Consider the following 21507-nt stretch of genomic DNA (forward strand, 5'->3'; position numbering starts at 1 on the left):
AAAATTACAAAACAATCAGTAAATGCATGAGCAAAAGTCATCAACAAATTTACTGTTTCATTTTTATATTATTATTTCAATTAAAGTATACTTCCATCCGGATCCTCCGAATCCTTCAATCTTGTCCTTCAACCAAATATTCAACCAAATATCGAACGATCATAAATTTTTTTATTTCTTTTGCTTTTTCGTGTTCATCTTTTTCCTCTTCTCACTCTCTCTCTCCCGGACTCTCTTCTCTCTGTATCTAGAAGGACTTGGTTCCAGTTGTGAGAAACCAAAGGCCCGAAGACAAAGGTATGGGTCGGCAATTGGAGCCAACACCTATCGGAGAATGCAAAGAATTAAAGAGTCTGGAGGATCCAAATTGAAGAGGTCCGGAGAGAATCTGGACCCGCCATCATCGACATCCAATAAGTTTGCATTGTTTCTTCACCTATCCACATGAGTGCCCACGTTTATTTCTCGATACTCCCTTTGTATGTGAAAAAGACTTACATTGATCGTTTCACATTATGTGACGTTTATTGTCTAATAATGCATTGTCAAATGTAATTTTTTTTTCTTCATATAACAATGTATTGTTAGATCAAAACATCACGTGATAGTAAACTTATTCTATGTAAGTTGTTCTTCTTATATGCCGCATGTATATTAAAAATTAGTTGTCTTGTTAAACTTTGCTAGAAATTTCCTAGGGAATTGTTATTTGCATTCCAAAATTCTTATTCTACACTCCAAACTTTTTATATTTAGAAGGAAAAATACACTTGTGAGAAGTGTAGAATGAAATTTTTGGAGTGCCAATAACACTTCCCATTTCCTAACTAGATATATGATCGGAATTTGAGGATTTACCATTTTTCTTCATCATATTATTTTTGTTGTGATTTGAAAATAGTAATTATCTTCTTTGACATAGAATGAAATAACTAACAAGATTGACAACTATGCTCTATCGTACGTATGGTATAGATACTAGTTATTTTAAGTAAAAGGAGCGCTCATCTTCTCTAATTTCTTTAATGTGAGATTTATACTCTCAACAATATGCATGTAATGTGTGTGTGTGTGCGTGCGCGCGCAAATGTTGATATGAGGGAGAAGATCGAAGCTAACTGATGAGGGGCTTGTAGCAGTATGAAGTGATTTGGACTTGGAGGGAAGAGAAGAAGAGGAGGGCCTAGCATGAAAGAAAACAGCCTGTGAGATTAGCCAAGGAGACTGCCTGGAATCCAAACATGAATATATATTTTAGACAGACAACTAAATAATGCCATATATTCTTTCATGAAATTGGAGGCAGGCAAGTCATCCTTGGCTACCAAACAATGCTCTTTTCTTCATGTAAGGCCTCCAGCTTCCTGCGCATAGCTAGTACATCAAATTCGATATCCCATCAACGTCGACCTTGCGATCTGTTACGTACAATGCACAATGCTGAAGCAGAATAAGAAGAAAGAAGGGTATAGCATGAGAAGAAGAGGCTGTCAAGTTAGCCAAAGGAGACCTGCTTGGTGCCTGTTGCTGGGAAACCCAACAACGTAGGACTCCTCTTGGATTGGATTGGATTCGAATTAGGAGAGGCAGCAGGCAAGTCATCCTTGGCTACCAAACAACGCTCTTCTCTTCATGTTATACACTCCCTTCAATATTTCCTTTCCTCTTTTGATGTGATATCTCTCTATCTAATCCAGTTATCCCATGCATGCTCTAATCCAACGCCTTGGACTCCCTATTTATAAGCTAGCTTGTATGCATGCCATTGCCATATTGCCATGCAGCACTACTGAGTACTCATCGCTGTCGATTGAGACGAATAATATTAACCATGCATATAGAGAGATAAGATTCTGATCATTGTCAAAAATTAGATCATCACCAGTATATCATTATCAATTTCTAGGTTCCTTTATTATTTTACAATATATTAATTAATTAGTTAATTTTCTCATTTCATTTCATATGGGATATAGCTTTGGCTGCCCATACCACCATATATATTGGAATATATTCTATCCTCCTCAACTAGTTGAATGAATGGGAATATGGGACCTCCTCCTCCTCCTGCAGGCTCCAATATTATTTCTATGTATTTTTATATTCATATCCAACTTTCCTTGTTCATTAGCTGAATGAAATAGTTGTTCAGACAAAATTTCCACAAAATTAAGCAAGAGACTTATAATTAAATGACCATATATGCATTGTATGCAACTTGCACGTTAAAATTGGTCAAAAAATATGCTCAATATGTTATTTATAACCGACCCTTTTAGCTGCTTTGAAGGACTTATATGCCTCAGTGGACTGGACCATGGATGCATCCAGAGCCAAGATTTGCTCTGCAACTGGAAACACTTGCCTCTCTTTATTTAGTGAACTATTTGACTGTATATTTTGTATACCTAATTGTAATTTGATTGCAATACACCAAGTTGTGCTAGCGTGAGTTGAGACTCACACATCGGCAGATTACTAGGTTGATATGAGCTTTTAATTATAAGCGATTTTAAAGGCCCTCATCAATAACTAGTTTTTTTTTTGGGATGGTACCGATGTTGGTGCGCTTACGCATTCCTTGAGTTGTTAGAGTGTTGGTTACTAGCTGATTTTATTATTTTTAAATTAGTATAGAATCTAATGCGGAAATAGATTAATTGCTCTCATCATTCAGGCCTCGGTATTTTTCATGACCACCTTTAAACATACGTTGAAATTTGAATAAAGATAGAAGAGAAGATTATGACCTCACATATAAAGGAAACAAGAACAAAATCTAACATGAAATCCTTCTCCTTTACCTACAAGTAATATGGAACACTACTACTAGTACTACTACTCCTCTCTAGATAATAGATATCCCTTTCTATTCCTTTTTCGTCTATCGATCCCTCAAGTCACCTTCACTCAGCCGTGATCTCTAGGGGAACATGATTCCGGACTTTACCAGTGGCATTGGTCAAGTGTCAACCCATTAATTGAGAATTTGAGAATGGAGATGCCCTACATAAACCACCTAATCTTGCAAGGTCAAATGCCTCCCCACGAAAATCATAACCACATCTCTACTCTACCCTTTCTTTTTTCATTGTTGACTCTGAATGAGGATCCTCTCCGAATCCTATTTGTGAGGATTCGAGGATCTCTTCATTGTGTGGTCAGTTTTCATCAGGTACTGTTTGTGTTTAATTTTAAATAAAAAAATCAAAATAATTTCTAGCCGTAGGATGACAGATGAACGGACACGATGAAGTAATATCCAGAATCCTCACAAAGAGGATCCGGATAAGATCCTACCCTGTTAACTCTGGAACTGGATCCTTTCATGAGCTCAGGATGGGGATCCTCCTGAGCAGTCCATCCGGGCTGTTGAATTTTGATCAAACGGCTCCGAATAGGGGGCCACTCTAAAAGTTATAATAATTGCAGTTGTTGGATCAAGTTTGAATGGTCCGGATGGGCTACTTACAAGGATCCCCATCTTGAGCTCAGGAGAGGATGGAGGCAAATTGTCTGCCCTCCTGTTTAGGTGCCCTTCCCATCCCCTCCTATTTGTGCGGTTACGGTTAAGCCACGTCAACATTTTATATTCCAATTGTTTTTTGTCTTATTATCTCTATAAAAAAAAAATCAATATAAAATATTGACGTGACTTAACTATGACCGCACAAAATAGAAGGAAATGAAAAGAGCACCCAAATTTGGAAGGCAGACAATCTACCTCCAGAAAGGACCCAGTTCCGTTAACTCTAGCTCAATCACATCAACTTATGGTTTTAAAAAAATGATTTCCAACACTAATTTTTTCTCCTCATACTTCTATTTATTTGTGGTCTTTAATTTTCTTTTAGTTCGAGATATGTGAGGGTTTGACTCTAAAAAAAACCCTTATTCAATCCAACTAAATTGTTTTCTTTCAAATATGCGCATTGTTGAATATGAAAGAACAAAATTAGTTTGACGAGAATGAGATAGTATACTTGTAAAACGAAAAGTTCTTACTTATGACCGACTATATGCAATCTTGCATGTCTCACAAATTGGCGTGGCTAGGATCAAAATAGCTTTGAAAACGTGGATTATAACTCATAGTTTTTGTGAAAATTTTGAAATTTTTAGTTTTAGGAAATATTTTGCATGGGAGCTAAGGAAAATGTTGCAAGACCTTGTGATCCTACCATTTATTAGGTCATGAACTATTTTTTATATTGGTTTTCAAAGTTGGAAAATAAAAAATAATAATATAACCTAATAGTGGGGCCCTCAAAAATACTTTTTAATGTGTCGAAAATCTTCGTAAAGTCCTAAACTAATATTAAGAAATACGTGGTGTCTGAGAATGACTCGAATTTTGACTTATAATGAATCTTTTTTATTTTTGAAGTCTCAAATTTTGATGCTGCAAGACCTTTGGATGTGATCCTACCATTTATTAAGTCTCGAAATTATTTTTATTGATTTTTTAAGTTGATAATTGAAAAGGTAAACTAAACTAATAGTGGCACACCCCGACCGAAATCAAGACGTGATAGTCAGCACGCCTTGATTTTGGTCAGGATGTGTCAAATAGCGTGGCCCCCAAAAAGATTTGTAGGTGTCTAAAATCTTTAGAATGTCCTAATATCACTTTTTGGAAACATTTGGGAAGACGAGAATGACTCGAATATTGGCTTATAATTAATAAATTTTGGAAAATTTTCCAAAATCCTTTTGACAGTTTTTGTGAAAAAATTGAAATTCCATAAGTGGACGGCTGGTTTGTTGTGTAGGATGTTCTTATTCTTATGTTTGAAACCAATATGTACGCTCATAAAACAAAATGGGGTGCGGCTCTTGTGTTTATGCTATTGGAGGAAAGAAGAAGTTGACTGTCCCTGAAGTCGCGGTCTTCGTTCCGTCTACGCGAATCCCGGCTCAGTCTGATGTTCAAAAGCGTCTTAGAGGCCTCATTCCAAAAGATCTTGTTGACAGACAGTCATCGCTTCGCAATCAGATTGTCTTAGTTGCAGAGGACACCGGTATGCCCTACTCTCTTTTTATATTAAACCTCTGGGATAACCTGGAGTATTTGTCATTAATTTGTATATATGGGATAACCTGGAGTATTTGTCATAATTTGTCATGCAATCGAGTTTGATCAAATGTGACGAGTTGCAGGAAGCATGTGTGGCAAACTCCTGGTTTGAAGTACTATCTGTTGTGGACCTGATGGCTATGCTTACATTGTCGGAGGCTGACACCTTGATGATCCCATTCAACCATTCTGGTTCGACTATAAGGACAGTTTCTTCAGGTTTGTATTCTTGTCCATATGCTTTTATTATACATGTTCACCTGATGGCTAACCTTAAGTATGTTCTTTTCTTCCAGATTCCAAGAGAGATGCTGTCGACTTATTGCTCAAGGCATCTGACTACTTGGAATTCTGTGTCCGGGATGTCCTGGTTCGCATACCACCTGAAATCAAGTATGTTGAGTTGAAAGTAACATAACATTAGATTTGGGATTTAGACAGTTGGTGCCAATTACTTAAAACTAAAACATATTTATGTCACGAACACAGGAAAAATTTGCCCAAAATTTTGCAGGATGGTGTATTGGAGGCCATTTCTTATCAAACTCTAGGCCAGGTACTTCCTTGATAAGTGGAATCGATTTTCTTATGTTGACATTGACATCCATTGAGTATAGATATTGATTTGGAGTGGAGAAACATGAATTAGATTAGTCTTAAGTTAACTAAGACAGTAATTGCTGTTATTAAGACTGAGAGGTAAGTTTACAGATTTACTGATCTTGATTAAAAATGCAGGGAACAGAAATCCAGCTTGGCTTAGCTGTTGAATATCAGAAGGCCGCACTATCAGTTAAAAGGAGACTGGCATGTGAACAGTTGACCTATTTTAGTCAGGTTTGTATTTATGCTGTAATCATTCATTAGTTCAATTCAAACCTGCAGCTTATGCTTCTTTCGGATTTACTTAGACGTCTGCAATTATATGCTAAGTTTCTATAAACTGTGTTTGTTCTGTTTTTCGAGATCAGGCCTATAACTGCTTGTCAGGATGTGACATGAATAACGGGTGTGAGAAGAAGCATATCTGGTTCATCAATTGGAAATTTCTTGAGTCAAAGGTTTTAAATCGATATTGATACGAAATTGTTCCCCTTTCTGCATATATACAATCAATATCTATGTATATCATATGTAAATGTCTGTGCAGGCTGCATCGTATTACTATCACGGTCTGATCCTTGACAAGGGCAATGAACCGTCCTGCCACGTTAGTGCTGTATGTTGTTTTCTTGCGGCGGAAGAACTTCTATCGGAGAGCAAGAAGGCTTGCTTAACCTTTTGCCTTGCAGCTCCAGTTACCAGGTGGATATTATTGACTATTCTTGTTCCTTTTTCATAAGCTTTAATTGCCTTGATATTCTTGATTTATTTATTTTCTTTGTTTCTAAATTCAGGGCTCCTCCACTCTGGGGAGCTATGAGGCATTTGCATCAGAAAATTCCTGAAGTTGCAACAAGGAAATCTCAGATGTATGGCTACCTTTTAGAACAAGAAAAGTAAGGAGCCATTATTTTCTGTATCTTCCTCTATTATCTCAGTCCCCAAAACATCTAATTAACCTTTTAACTACGGATGCAGGGTTCTACAAACATTGCCTGACCTGCCAGAATTTCAACTGTCATTAAGACCTGATGACTATCAGCTACCCGAGATTGACCCGGCCTGGGATTCCGAAAAGTGGGAAGCTGAAGGCCAGACCTTGAAAGCGCACCCAAAAGACAGCAACGACGAGACATAGACTCCAGAGTGATACTTTAAGTCCAGTACTAATCATGTTATTAGTGACTTAAACAAGCTTAATACATATCACAATGTATATGTTTTATATACGATCATCATTCATCACTGATATATGATGGTCCACGCAAGTCAGGCGAGCAAATACAAAGGGGTCATCAATTAGTGACAATCTTGTTGAATTAAATGGCATGTCCTTTTTTGTTACACAGCTAATTGATGACAAATTACCTAATTGCAATCTAGGTGGCTATGGAATTAAATACTGCCCCCTCTTATTTTCTTAAGTTGTCAACGACCCTAATAAATGTCCTCCCTTCAAACTTGAAAAGAAACAGGACGAACTTACCTACAACTGGACGTTATTATGGGGCATTCTTATTGTCGCGTTCCGGTTGCAAGTAAGTTTTTCTCGTTGTTAGGAGAAGAAAGGCAAGAAAGCTACAAATAGGCAAATAGTTTGTGCAACATTTCCTAATCCAAAGAAGCCACCAGTTCCTCAACCATCAAGGAGACAGTAAGTACAAATAAATACGATTAAGTAACATAATTTCTACAGGGGTAATATGTAAACTAAACCATTAAGAAATCATATGTACATGCAGCACAAGTTTGCAAAGGACCCAAATGCTAATTAACAAGACATAGCAAATTGATAAACTGTGAGATTTTCGATGTCGTTTTCGGATGATGGATGGGATACATCTCTTGTAAATTGTGTATTGGCGAGTTCATTCAGTAGGGCGAGGCATGAGATTGTGAGCAGCCATGAGAGTGAGAAGCAAGTAGGCAGAGAAAGCCAGGTAAGAAAACACAAGAGAGATGGTCATTTTGTTGCAGAACTCATTCACGTAACCGCACGTTGGCTGCCAAGTCATTTTCTTCTCTCCATACTTCCCCACGTACCCGATTGCGGTCGCCGCTGCGCATCCGGATATCATTAGCACCATCATCGCCTGCGACACAAATTACAATTCATTAACGTTACAATTTATAACGGGAACTGTTATTGGAACTGCAGAAAAAGTCGAGGGACGACAATTTGCTAACCGTGTCGTGCAAGAAGAGAAAGAAGTAGTTTTTGAGGTGTTGAGATGCTGGACGGCTTAAGAAGGATACGAAGATCAATGAGAGCACTGAGAAGGTACACACCACAACATTGGCACCAACCAAGAACCTGTGACAACAGAGACACCCAAAAGGAAGTTAATAAATAAATAAAAATGATCATATCTGTTGTAAAAAATTGGATCTTTGATTTGTTTTTTGGATCTGCGTTTACCTGAAGGCAGTTGAGTAGGAGTAGTGGGCTTCGAACTTGAATCCGAACACGGCAACGGATTGGCCGTTGGTGACTGTAACGGAGATGGCGATGAGTGTGAAGACAATGGCTGTGATTCTGAGAGCAACTTGAGCGGTCAACGGAGTCATCATCCGCAGTGGACCGCCTGAAGAAGTGACTTGGAGCACGGAGGAGCTCTTCTCTGACGCCATTTCGATTCGATGGTGGGTTGTTTGACTTTCACCAACGGATGCAGAACACGGAAACAGAAAAGGGGGAGCGTAAATACAGCAGAAAATGCAAGAGAGTCTTTTATCAAATGTGGAAAAAGCCGGAGAAAATGGGATTGCGAGGGGCGGTTGGCAAAGAGCAAGGTGGAGAAAATCCAGTGGTGAATTGTGATCGGAGGGTTTTAGAGATTGGTAAGAAGTGAGTCCAACCTAACTAGGACGGACAAGGGAAATGTCTTTATAAATGGGTCCTTTGTCCAAATTTAAAGGCAAATTCTGAGAAAAAAGGGATCCGGATTTTGGATTTTAGTGGAGGGTCAATGACTTTTACAAAACTCAACAAGTGAGACACGTAAAAACACTTGCACTTCTCTTTTGTATCTTAGTTCTTCTAGCACGCTGTACTTACTTTTTTTGGGTGAACGGAGGGAGCGGTGGAAGACATTTTTTTGGGTGGACGGAGGGAGGGGTGGAAGACATTCAGACCAAACTAAGTCACATCATTAATAACAATAAAGCGATCCATATGGGCTTACGTGCTTCTTTCAGAAAGCACTTTAAGTGCTTTTTCAGAATTGACTTACATTTTTACTAATAATTAGTTCAAAAAACATTTTCATCAAAAGCGCTTTCAGTCATTTCAAAAACACATCCAAACGAGCTCTAAAGTGTTTCACTACTCTCTAGCCAAAGGGCAAATTACGTAATAAAATAAAATAAATTGATTTGATATGAAACTTACAGCTCAAATAAAATGCAAAAAATGTCAAATAACTTAACCCAAAAGCAAATATGATTTCGTTTTCTAAGACTAGGTAAGATAAATTAAATTAGTCATGGTTGAGTTAGTGGCAAATTACGCAATAAATTAAAATAAATTGATTTGATATGAAACCTACCGCTCAAATAAAATGGCAAAAAAGTAAATAACTTAACCCAAAACCAAAAGCAATATGGTTTTATTTTCTAAGACTAGGCAATTACGTTAATCTCACAATCTTAAAAGATATGTAATGATGTGATAACATACGATGTCCACAAAATATAATGAATTGTCATGCAAACCAAGTATTCTTCATTTTCAAGAAGATCTTTAAATCGTGTCCGTTCATTGTATATTGTACGGTCATTTTTCGTAAAGTACAATTTATATTTAATTTAAAATAAAAGTATTTAAAATGATTTCTGACCATACGATGTACGATGAACGAACACGATTTGAAAATCTTCAAAATCTCCACAAAGAGAATCCGAAACGATACTCATTCTGAGACCCAAACATAGGACTCAACCGAAACTAAAGACTAACTATTAGAGAAACATATCGTATACCTCTTAGAAATTAGCCAACTAAAGTCATATTATTTTTGCGTGATCACCTAATTGGCTAATATGCAGTTGCTACGTTGTTGCGAGTGGAACCAACGTGATGCCGGATGAACCAAAATACAGGTTGGGTTTGTGTGAAAGAGATTGCAAGCGTTGGGTCCACCTAGTGGAAGGGTTTTATTTATGATGGACTGGTTGTAGGTTGGTTAATTTAATGGGAAATGTACAAGCTCACCAAGAATAATTGAATATGGAGTAGCCAGTAGCCACCACAACAGAGACTTGAGAGTGTAGCTCATAGGCCCAATAAGGCCTAACGATTATGATGGACCGGTCCACTCAGAGAACCGGGCATAACAGTTGCTTGGCAATGGCGGGCCATGACTATCTTGCGTGCATCCTTATTTAGTATTATATTTTGAGAAAAAAATTGGAAAATTGAGAGGTAGAGACAACATAACATAAATATAACGTTAGAATATAATGGAATTAGTCATGTGGGTGGTCTACTTGATTAAAATAGAGGAAAAGTCCAACCCCCCTGATCAATCAAATCATGAAAGAAAAAGAAAACAACATAGATCGGGACGAGTCACATGACTCATGACTGAGAGTGACAAGAATCTATGAAATTCCGATATTAAAATTCCGGCACTATTAACAAATCGTTTCATAAGGATTTCGTTTTTATTTTAAATTTTTTAATTGAAAATGAAACAATTATTAAGCAGTTTTTAATTTTGTCACAATGAGAGCAATGGTCACAAAAGCAAATTCGTCAGAACTTCTAAACTTTGTTTCCATTTAAAACCTTTTATTTTAGATGAAATTTTAAAAAATGTTTTGTAAGAAAATCATTTCTCCATGCCTTGTCAAGGAGTTTAAAGATCTGTAGTCAGAAATTTTTAACTCATAGATTCAAAGTTTTGATTACACCAAAGTTTAAATACCAATGGTCCTATTTTCTTCTTTTTTTTTTCTTTTTTTTTTCTTTTTCTTGTAGGGAGATGCTAATAACATTTCAAAAAAGTCATTGTGCGCATACATTATTGGTTAAGAGAAGAGACATGACACATTGCCAATCTTGTTAATTTTTTTAATTAGCACATGGTGAATGGGTGGTGTTGTTCACACATTATATTTTACCTCTCACACATCCTTCTCAATTTTCAATTCTCGGATCGAATGAATTCAAGAAAATAAAAACATAAATTAATAAAAAATTTCGATAAATAAAAAGAAATTTATGAATAACACCAGCCATGATCAATCGATGTTGGTGGTCAAGCTGGAAAGATTTTTCGGTGTGATCGGTACACAGAGTGGCACACTACGTGTCAATATACAAATGATGAGATATGTGTGTTAAAAAGTTAATAACTTAAAAAATAATTTTTTTCCACCACTTATATAAAAACACGTGTGTACCATCTGTGTTCTAGTGATAACACAAAATTTCTCGTCCAGCTGTCCTATCTTGTGAACAGTCCTACGTTTCCATTTTTTTTCTTTCTATGAGGAAACTGTTCGAGCAAAGATTTCCGTGGGGAATGGTCCTTGGCACCTTAGCACAACTCCCAAGGGATTGGCACTTTGAATGTGTAGTCGGGTTCTTACTTTTCGATATGCTACAAGAAGAGGACAAAGTTAGTTATGAAATGTGCCTTTGTAAGGCCTTAGGTGTAGGCCTTGAGGCTCGCAATCAAAACTAATTGAGTGCTAGGCGTGCCACTGCTATCTCTGTATAGCAGATGTAGAACAAGTGTGTTTTAAGTCGATTACTTACGTCCCAAGTTACTCGAACTTCTTGTTATCAAAGGATTGGCATGGATGAGTTAAGTCCACATTAAGTTATTTTTCTTGCCTTGTGAACAAGGACTTTTAGTTCATAGTCTTGTATGTTCGAATGAAGAGAGTCTAGGTTCCCTTTAAGCCATTTAGCCATTTGCTTGGTTCTTGATTGATTTTAATAATAACATATCCATTAAACTAACCAAATCCATATGCAAATGAGACTCTTAAAGTAGGAAAATAGGTGAATATGACTTGAATACATATTGAAGAATGCATTACGTAATAGATCTACAAATTTAGAGAACAAACAAAGAGTTTCGGGCAAGATTTCACCTTGTTTGTCAAGGTTGAACTTTTTGCAGGCACTTCTCTTTGTGATTACAGGGGTTTGTATGCTAGAAAGAGGTGGATGGTAAACAAGTTTACACAAGGGAATCGATACTACGCCACTGAGGGAGATAGCAGAGCTTTTAAACTAGAGAAAAAGATAGCTTGTGCTAAAAAGGACTGAATCTGGGTTGATTTCAGCTTTTGGATACAAATCTGGCTTGAGAGCAGAGTTTGTATGTTTGTTTGTTTGATTGGTTGAGTGACCTTGTCTCTGGGGCCTCTTCCTCCTTTTATAAGCAAATTAGCCCAATTGCAGTGACTTTGCTCTTACCCGAAAGCATCTGAAGGGTAATGATTCATCAACTTTTTACTTGTATTGCCACTGAAAATTGCTTTTTGGCTGATTGTGAGTTAGTCTCTATCACTTATCATTTAAATCATAGGCACATGGTCTATGCATTAATGGAAAGGTGCCAATTTGTCCCTGGATCTGGTGTTGGGTTTCGGGCAAATCTTCTTCTAATTGGCATATCTTGGCTTTCTTACACTTGCAACCCAATATTCAAATATTAACCTAAACAGAAACAGTCCCAAGTTTTGAGGTACACAAATAAAAAATAGAGAGATGAAGGCCAGGATTAATTGGCACATGTTGAATTGTAGTTTAATCATCACTCCTTGTACTGTATTCTGTATATGGACTTTCTAGAAGAATTATATAAAATGATGATCCTGTGTTTAAGTTGGTGTTAGCTTAAGGAGTTAATTAAGCTGTTTGGGTGAGTAAACAATTTCATAATATTTTTTATGCAGGTGAGAGTGACACACGTCCCTTGACCAACGATTCAATTCCACCCACACAAATAATAGAAAATGGGATGTGCTATTCATACATCCTATTTTACTTCTCACACATCCCTTATTAATTTTTGTCTGTTGATTTTTTTCAATTCATCCGATCCGACGGTCAAAAATTAAAAAAATATGTGAGAAGTAAAATATGGTGTGTGGATATCACACCTCTAAAAAATAAAAACAAAATGCAAAAAATTTGGACATGGGCAACATTGGCTAAAAATCTAAGATGTATATCATACTATTTGAAAAATAATTCGAATTTTTTTTATTTTTTATTTTTGCTCAAAGAAGGAATTGGAGTTCAGTCTGACAAAGTTGAAAGTTATTTCATTTTGAGTATTGTTTGGGGCAAGCAAGCGAGCCATCAACGCGGGTCCTCGTCAATTCATGGACGCTAGTCCTTCGTCTACTTTCTAATTTATATTGCTGAATCAGTCCAACAAATTGTTCCACTGCTCCTTCTGAATTTACAAACTATTTTCCTCAACTTATTTTTAGTGTAAAGATATGATTTTTCGTTAAAATGAACAGTATCAGAAATTTTTAGTTAAAGTTCATTTTATTAAATTCTCATTTTATTCGTATCATTGTATAAAAAAATTGTCATACAAGATGAAGATATTGAAAGAGATTTTCCTAGACGCCGAACAACGTTATTCCAAACTAATAATAGAATGTAACATGAAAAATGTTAAAGCACATGATGTCGTATTATCCACTGAAGATGTATAAGTAATAATAGATTCTTTTGTACGTTCGGCTGAATGCATCATTCTTTACCTAAATGGATCCTACATATTTAAGCTATGCAATAATTCAATAAAAGAACACATTATGAGGCAGTGACATGCCATCCAAGTGCTCACGTTTTTTATCCCAAATTGGACAAAACTGCGAACGGCAATGACAAAGAAGCGAGAAAGGAGGACAATGCCACCGTAGACAACTCTACAGCCGCCTCTCCGGAATTTTGGACCACCCGCGGCTCCTCCGTCCCTCGCCCTCCTCATCCACTGTAGTTACGTAGTAGTAACACTTTAGTAGAGCAGTGTTCTGCTTTGCCACTCGAACTGCTGACAGTTAAGTGTTCCAGCAATCCAAGCAAACAAGACAAAAACAAAACACAAAAACAACAAAACAATTATTTTATAAATACAATATAAGGCCAGCAATCCATCTATTTAATTTCAATGCTTGAACTTCATTCCTCAAATGGAAAAATAACTTTCACTAATAAGCGTTCAAATCTCTAAATACCGTCAGCAGGAGCCATCGGCCGATTCGGCCGTTCCACCAGCTGCCTCTATTATTCCATGGCCTCCACCGGAGTTTGTCTTTTCCCCGCCCGCCTGCCATCCGTTATCCGTCAGGAACCGACGTCGTCATCATCATCCTCATCCGGAAGATCAAAGTTCAATCCGATCTCGATTTCGTCGCGGAGGCTAGCCGCTGCGTCAACAGACCACACTCCGACAATTCTGACAGCAGCGAACATCGCAAGCGGCAGGTCGTCTGAGAAGGAAGCTCATACGACGACGACGACGTCAGCTTCAGAGACTAAGAGGCAGGCTGGTCAGGAGGAGCATAAGTTCGATGCGGAAGACCAAGGCCTGAGCTTGAAGGATTACTTCGAGCAAGCCAAGGATTTCATCAGCTCCGACGGTGGACCGCCTCGCTGGTTCTCTCCTTTGGGCGGCGGGTCCCGCTTGGACGATTCTCCTCTGCTTCTCTTTTTGCCTGGTATTAAAAATCCCTCTGCTTTTCCACTTTTATCCGACATTTACCTTTTCTTAAATCTCTGCAAATGATGCCATCATCACCATCATTGCAAATGTGAGCTTTCAATTACGAAAAAATGATTCTGATTTGCGATCGCTCGCTAACATAAAAGCTCAATGATTATCGCACGAGTCTAATTACTGCTCAACCTTGTAATTTTACTGCTATATCTTTTCCTTTATTCAAAAAATGAGCTCAAATAATTCGACTTTATTTCGAAATTTTTTTTTTCTTAAAAATCTTTGAAATGAATCGTGCAGGAATTGATGGCACTGGACTTGGGCTCATAAGGCATCATCAGAAACTTGGAAAGTACGTCCTATCAAAAATTTGTTTGAGTGCATTTTGGAATTGATTTATTTATTTTCTGAACTAAATAAGTTAGTTCCTCCTGCTAGAACTAATTTAATTACTTGATTTGATATCATATATGCTTTTTTTTTACTTGATATGTGAAGGATTTTCGATGTCTGGTGCTTGCATATCCCTGCCAAGGATCGAACAACATTCACAGGTTCTTCCTTCTTTTTTTTTTTTTTAAATGCATTTAGCTTTGTTGATCTTGTGTTGCACAAAATGTTTGCTTCATCCGGTCCTCATAGTATTCGTAACAGTGTGGTGAAAATCATGTGGAGAAGATAAAATGGTGCACCTTGTTTCTGTTTTCCTATTTTGTTGGATGAAAGAGATGAATTCATATGTAATTTGGTTGTTTTACTAATTTCCGTGTGCCAGACCTAGTTAAGCTGGTTGAAAGAACAGTCCGGTCACAGCATCGTCTTGCACCAAATAGGCCTATATATCTTGTTGGAGAATCTCTTGGAGCATGCCTTGCCCTTTCTGTGGCTGCCCTTAACCCTGATATTGACCTTGTTCTAATTTTGGCTAATCCAGGTAAGACGCTGCTTCCTATTAAGTCATTTTGATTCAAAGTTTATAGATTCCCGGATAAATAAGTACTAAATAGGCATGCTGAGATATGAAAAGTCATGTATTAAATGTATTAGGTCCATTGAATTTTCACCAATTCCTCTTAGATTAAGGCAAAATGCTTAGCATTTATATAAAAGCTAAATAATTTAGCTCTAAGACAGAAGTTATTCAATTGATACTTTTGCTCACTTGGGTTAGCTCCTACCTGGTATCCATGTGCAGCTACGTCCTTCAGCAAGTCCCAGCTTCAACCGTTAATACCTTTACTGCAGGTCATTCCTGACTCGCTTCCTCTCAGCCCTCCTCACATGCTGAGCTCAATGACAGGTCTGCTTTCTTTATACCACCTTTTTTAATGTTCGTTGCTCCAAATTATGGTGAATTGTTGGCTCAAAGTTCATGTGCTTGCTACAAAATAATTTTATTCATTAACCTGCAACTCTTTTGCATGAATTTAGGTTTTCTGATGGGAAACTTGGAGACGGGACTTGGACTTCCTCTGCCACAGACAGTTGAGAAGCTATCACACGATCTTCTTGCATCAGCATCTTACCTCTCTGTAAGACACAACTATGTAACAAACTAACATTACTTTCGCCCACAAGTTGGATCACTCTATACACTTAGTCAGAATCTGTTCAATCCTCATTCCATAGATGGATACTTATGATGCTTTAGACGTGTTGCTTTCAAGGATCTCTTATGTAGCATTATAAGTTATCATATAATCAATACTCTTGAAGTCAGTTAAGAGATTGGTCTCTTCTGATCTTTTGTGTGTATTCTGCGTACTTATATCTCATGAAGTGTAGTTGAATCTAGCATAAAGAATTAATGGTTGAAGCCACAGGTTCTTGCTGATATCTTACCTAGAGAAACATTTCTGTGGAAGCTACAAATGATTAGATCAGCATCTCCATATGCCAATTCACGTCTCCACGCTGTAAAAGCTCAAACGCTGATACTTTCCAGGTCTATTTATTTATTTCTGCTTATTCGTTTGATAGTGACTAAGAAAGCAGTCACTTACAATTGATAATTTAAACCCACCCAGCCTCTTCTCCCAATTAAAAAAGAAACAAATTCAAGAAAACTTTTCTGAAACAAATGTTGGAGGACTCGACTTGATGTATTTGTATTTCAACGCTACTATGGATGATTAACAGACCTGAAGAGTTTGCAAGTAAACATTTAAAATAAGGTGTAATTTGAGTTTACGGAAATTTATTTGAATAGTTGTGATCTACTGGTCAAGTATAGTCATGCATCAGAGCACTTTACTGCTTTTGATTGTCATCTTTCTAGAATGATGAGGCTAACTTATCTTTTATTTGTCTATTAGTGGACAGGATCAGTTGTTACCTAGTCAAGCGGAAGGGGAAAGACTGAAACACACCCTTGCAAAATGTGAGATTCGTATGTTTGCTAACAGCGGCCATTTCCTCTTCTTGGTACGCTGTTTTCTCTGTGTGCTTGTGTACATTCTTATTGGTGATAGTATAAGCCCTGATAAATTAGTGAATTTCTCTCTGCTACTTTTCCAAACCCAACATCTCCAAGGAAAAAAGTTAAATAGTAGAGTTAGATTCTTAGGGTCATTTAATTAGAGTAATGAATCAACTTTTGTTGAATTTGCTACTGTCTGCAATTTCTAATATTCCAATGCTATGCTGTCATTTTTATAACCAAATTTTTTTGAGTTTGTAAGTTTTTACTTTGATATGTATATTGTTCTCGCAATCCATGGCAGGAAGATCCTTTTGATTTGGTGACTGTCATCAAGGCAACTGGTGTCTATCGTCGTTCCAGTACTCATGACTTTGTTACTGATTACATACCGCCAACGCCTTTAGAAGTCAAAAATATAATTGAATCAAACAGGTGGGTGATATTTTCATGGAATTTACAATTGCAGTTGTGGTTTCTGCTATCCTCGCTGTCGATGAAGCCCCCTACATTATGTCTCTGTTTATGCTTAATGGTTTGATCCTAGACAGTAGCTTTATTTATGTGTCATATTATATTGAACCACAGACAAGAGAGCTGATGGAAATTATGCATAAGCTTGCTTCAATGTTTCTAACCAACGCCCCTCCCGTTCTGCAAGCAAACCTTAACTTTTTTTTTATTTTTATACTAATGTCTGATCACTGTGCATTATGCGTAGATTGTTAACCATGGTCACTAGCCCAGTGATGTTCTCAACTTTACCAGATGGGAAGATTGTGAGGGGCCTTGCTGGGATACCTTCTGAGGGTCCTGTATTGTTTGTTGGTTATCACATGTTACTGGGGTTTGAATTGGCTCCCATGGTAACTCAGATGATGGAGGAAAGAAACATCCTAATGCGAGGAATAGCACATCCGATGATGTTTATAAAATTGAAAGAAGGAAAGTTTCCTGATCTATCAGCATTCGACACATTCAGACTTATGGGTGCAGTTCCTGTCTCTGGTGCAAACTTTTACAAACTTCTCTCTACAAAGTCTCACGTCCTACTCTATCCAGGTGGAGTGCGTGAGGCTCTTCACCGGAAGGTAACAGTCACTTTATTGTTGTTATTATTTTTGTCTGAGAAGACTAGATAAGCCTAGAATCCAAATGTCTTAGTGGATCAGTTCCACTAAACATAACTTGGAATGTATCCAGGGGGAGGAATATAAGTTATTCTGGCCAGAACAGTCGGAGTTTGTGAGAATGGCATCTAGATTTGGAGCCAAAATTGTACCTTTTGGCGCCGTTGGAGAAGATGATATTGGTGAAGTAAGGCCGCACACCTTATTTTACATTTACTGTTATCTAATTTATCTTTCCTTGCTAAATAAAAGCACAAGTTTACTGAGCTTTGGTTATTCACACCACTCATTCTCAGAATAATTATTGACATCTTTGTAACAGCTATTTTTGGATTATGACGACCAAATGAGAATTCCTCCGCTTAAGGACTATATACAGGAGTTAACAGATGAGGTTGCGAAAGTGAGGTAATTGATCTGAGATGTTCTCATAGAACCATCCATCTTTGTGTCTTCGTGTGATCATACATTTCCTCGTCATCCTTGTTTCCAAAGATTAACTTTATCGTTGAATATCAATGTGATCTTGTGATAACAGAAAGGGCGTTGGTGGGGAGGTAGGAAACCAGGATGTACACCTGCCAGGAATCATACCGAAAATTCCTGGCAGGTTCTATTATTATTTTGGAAAACCAATTGAAACAGAAGGTAAATTGTGGGTTTCGATTCTGCGGTTCTAGATGCATACTTATTCATGTGTTTACGTATGATCAATTCATCAGAAGTGCAACCTGTTTGACTTAATTTGTATGTTATTGGGAACCATGTGAAGGGAGGAAGCAGGAATTACGAGACAGGGAGAAAGCTCGTGAACTGTATTTACAAGTGAAGTCGGAAGTTGAGAATTGCCTTGCTTATTTGAGGGAGAAAAGAGAGAAGGATCCGTATAGAACGTTATTGTCTCGGATACAATACAGGGCCATGTCTGGCCTCACATCGGAAATTCCGACATTCGATATCTGACCGACGAAGATATTCGTCAATGATCTTCCTTGTTATGCATCTGTTGCTAGTTGGTACTCAAACCTCACGTCACAATATATGCAGGCCAAATTTGATTCAAAATTGTGTCTGGTTTATTTGGAGTGCTAATAAAAATTCCTTTTATAATAATATAGTTGAATTCTTTGAAATTCCCTATCCTTTCTCCTTTTTGGAAGATTTTTTTAGTGTGCCGAGGATATTGCTTAGTACACAAATATCATATACATTTTGTTAAAAACTTGAAAGAAAAAAACTTTAACCAATCGCATTATGACAAAGGAATTTTTTTTTTTTAACATACGATATTATTTACACTACGGGAGAGAGGTAGATTTAGTCGCACAATGAGCTATAAAAATAATGTGGTTCAAATTTGCCTTTGGCAAGAATGGAATCTTACGAAAGATTTTTTAGTGTGACCGAAACAGGGGATGGTACACCATGTGTCATTATACAAATGGTGGGATACGTATGTTAGAAAATTAACAACTTAAAAAATAAAAAATTTCACCACTTATATAAAAATACGTGGTAAATTTCTCTTCCTTTTAGAGCAACTCCAGCGTTGGAGCCCTCCCCCCTGGCAATACACTATTCAATCCACCTAATGAACAGTAACTGCCCTTAATGAACAGTAAGTAGCCCTGGGAATAGAATTTGCATCTCCACCGTTACACTTCAATAGCCCTGGCAATAGGCAATAAAATATTAGTATTTTGTTTATTTATAAAATAATACAAAATAATTTTAATTGTAATATCGGATAAGATTTTAAATCGTTCTCGTTGCGCCGCGTGTCATTATCCGAAGTATTATTAAATAATACAAAATAATACAATTATTGGTGATGGATTTCTGATAAGATTATTAACCAATCACGTCGCGCCACGTGTCATAATCGGTTCACAATCTTTGAGGATAGATTTCCATCAGATTTTTAACGAATGACGGCATGCCACGTGTCATAATCTGTTCACAATCTTTGAGGATAGATTTCCATCAGATTTGTAACGAATGACGGCATGCCACGTGGCATTATGCACAACCTAATCCTTTCTGAATCCTCTATATAATCCACCATCCATCCTCACAAATCTCACACCAAAATTCTCAAGATCTCTATCATTATTCATAGTTTCTGCTTCCTTATTCACAAAAATCTGTATCATTATTCATAGTTTCTGTTTCTTTCTTTCAATGTCTTCTTCTTCTTCCTCAAGGATGATGTGGGAATTCAATCAGGAAGAGGAAGAATTGTTTAACGAATCAGAAGCAATGTTCAATCACCAGGGGGTAAGAAATGAGAGGGAAGAGGATGAGGAGCGTCAAATGAGAGATGACGAAGTAAGAAGGGGCAGAGCCTCACATTCCCGTCGAGTCATCCAAGCTGCGGCTCAGATCTGCAGGCCCAGCCGTTCCGGAAACCTTGATAGAAGCAGGCAACGACGAGGTATGGAACTCTTGGATGATTATTTTGTTCCTAATAGTGCATTCCCTGATACGTACTTTATACGTCGTTTTAGAATGGAACGACATTTGTTCAACAAAATCATGATTGCTGTTTGCAACCATGATTCTTATTTTGTGCAAAAAAAAGATGCTTTTGGTGCTATGGGTCTACTGCCTGAGCAAAAAATTACTGCTGCCTTGCGGATGCTTGCATATGGAGCATCTGCAGACCAAGTGGATGAGATAACGAGGATGGGGCAATCAACCATTCTTGAGTCCCTGATGAGGTTTTGCGGAGCAATCGAATCTATCTACACCGCTGAGTACCTCTGCAAACCCACACACATGGACTTGGAGCGGCTGTTGAAGAAGGCGGAGATGCGTGGCTTTCCTGGGATGATTGGAAGCATTGATTGTATGCATTGGACGTGGAAAAACTATCCAAGTGCATGGCAAGGCGCTTACGGGGACAGAAAAGGAGCAAAAAGTATCATTCTGGAGGCAGTGGCATCTTTTGATACATGGATTTGGCACGCCTTTTTCGGGGTCCCGGGAGCTCAAAATGACATCAACGTCATTGCCCAATCCCCAGCGTTCAACGATGTCCTGCAAGGAAAGGCACCAAAAGTTACGTATGAGGTCAACAGACGTATGTACGACGAGCCATACTACCTAGCTGACGGCATCTACCTGCGCTGGTCAACATTTGTCAAAACAGTGCCACGTCCGCGGAGTGCGAAGGAAAAACACTTTGCAAGCTGTCAAGAGGGGTGCAGGAAGGATGTGGAGCGTTGTTTCGGTATCCTCTAAGCTCGCTGGGCAATCGTCAGGGGTGCTGCCAGATTGTTTGATGTGGAGTCGCTTCGATCCATCATGATGACGTGCATCATTCTTCACAACATGATTGTGGAAGATGAGTACGATTATGAAGCTGTTGATGAATATGAGCCAGACCCGATGAACAATTCAAGAACACGTATATATTGTGCTCATGACGCCACCGATGAGCCCGTGCAACATGAGCCATTACAAAGGGATGGACGTTACAATGAAAGACTCATTCAACGATATACTGCATTTCAAAGGCCAGACATGCACAATGCCCGACAAATTGACTTGATAGAGCACCAGTGGGCATTGAAACAA

The 21507-nt window shown here is 37.8% G+C and overlaps 3 protein-coding genes across 4 annotated transcripts; 2 read left to right on the forward strand and 1 right to left on the reverse strand.

The window, feature by feature from the left end:
- The first annotated feature begins 4778 nt into the window (after positions 1–4778).
- LOC125474251 lies at positions 4779–7009 on the forward strand. The gene is made up of 9 exons (XM_048577715.1): positions 4779–5021; positions 5161–5296; positions 5374–5470; positions 5567–5633; positions 5816–5914; positions 6049–6138; positions 6228–6382; positions 6475–6576; positions 6659–7009. Exons 2-9 carry the CDS (start codon positions 5212–5214, stop codon positions 6816–6818), a joined length of 855 nt encoding a protein of 284 aa, XP_048433672.1. The 5' UTR covers positions 4779–5021; positions 5161–5211; the 3' UTR covers positions 6819–7009.
- Positions 7010–7335: 326 nt separating this feature from the next.
- Positions 7336–8546, reverse strand: LOC103966571 (CASP-like protein 1F2). Its single transcript, XM_009379743.3, has 3 exons — positions 8100–8546; positions 7868–7994; positions 7336–7773 (listed from the first exon to the last, which is right to left on the reverse strand). Exons 1-3 carry the CDS (start codon positions 8309–8311, stop codon positions 7549–7551), a joined length of 564 nt encoding a protein of 187 aa, XP_009378018.2. The 5' UTR covers positions 8312–8546; the 3' UTR covers positions 7336–7548.
- Positions 8547–13506: 4960 nt separating this feature from the next.
- LOC125474252 (phytyl ester synthase 2, chloroplastic-like) lies at positions 13507–19061 on the forward strand. Of its 2 annotated transcripts, XM_048577717.1 has the most exons (15): positions 13507–13719; positions 13907–14380; positions 14680–14731; positions 14878–14933; positions 15155–15313; positions 15575–15679; positions 15811–15911; positions 16203–16324; positions 16695–16803; positions 17103–17233; positions 17520–17889; positions 18002–18115; positions 18251–18336; positions 18467–18576; positions 18701–19061. In XM_048577717.1, the coding sequence occupies exons 2-15, from the start codon at positions 13954–13956 to the stop codon at positions 18889–18891; spliced, it is 2133 nt and encodes a 710-aa protein (XP_048433674.1). In that variant the 5' UTR covers positions 13507–13719; positions 13907–13953; the 3' UTR covers positions 18892–19061. The 2 variants fall into 2 exon arrangements, with proteins under 2 accessions (XP_048433674.1, XP_048433673.1); XM_048577716.1 differs by lacking the exon at positions 13507–13719 and having other exon boundaries at positions 13806–14380.
- Positions 19062–21507: the final 2446 nt, after the last annotated feature.

Source organism: the organism of the source record quoted next, unplaced genomic scaffold (assembly GCF_019419815.1).
Source record: "Pyrus x bretschneideri cultivar Hongxiangsu unplaced genomic scaffold, Pyrus_bretschneideri_v1 Contig12, whole genome shotgun sequence".
In the NCBI taxonomy this organism is placed as follows: Eukaryota; Viridiplantae; Streptophyta; class Magnoliopsida; order Rosales; family Rosaceae; genus Pyrus; species Pyrus x bretschneideri.

Coding starts and splice junctions, on each gene's coding strand:
- LOC125474251 (XM_048577715.1), top strand. CDS start 5,212: ATGGCTATGCTTACATTGTCGGAGGCTGACACCTTGATGATCCCATTC. Junction 5,915..6,048: donor AGTTGACCTATTTTAGTCAG/GTTTGTATTTAT, acceptor TTTCGAGATCAG/GCCTATAACTGCTTGTCAGG. Junction 6,577..6,658: donor TACCTTTTAGAACAAGAAAA/GTAAGGAGCCAT, acceptor CTACGGATGCAG/GGTTCTACAAACATTGCCTG.
- LOC103966571 (XM_009379743.3), bottom strand. CDS start 8,311: ATGGCGTCAGAGAAGAGCTCCTCCGTGCTCCAAGTCACTTCTTCAGGC. Junction 7,995..8,099: donor TCCTACTCAACTGCCTTCAG/GTAAACGCAGAT, acceptor CTGTTGTCACAG/GTTCTTGGTTGGTGCCAATG. Junction 7,774..7,867: donor TTCTCTTCTTGCACGACACG/GTTAGCAAATTG, acceptor TTTGTGTCGCAG/GCGATGATGGTGCTAATGAT.
- LOC125474252 (XM_048577717.1), top strand. CDS start 13,954: ATGGCCTCCACCGGAGTTTGTCTTTTCCCCGCCCGCCTGCCATCCGTT. Junction 14,732..14,877: donor CATCATCAGAAACTTGGAAA/GTACGTCCTATC, acceptor TGATATGTGAAG/GATTTTCGATGTCTGGTGCT. Junction 15,912..16,202: donor CATCAGCATCTTACCTCTCT/GTAAGACACAAC, acceptor TTGAAGCCACAG/GTTCTTGCTGATATCTTACC.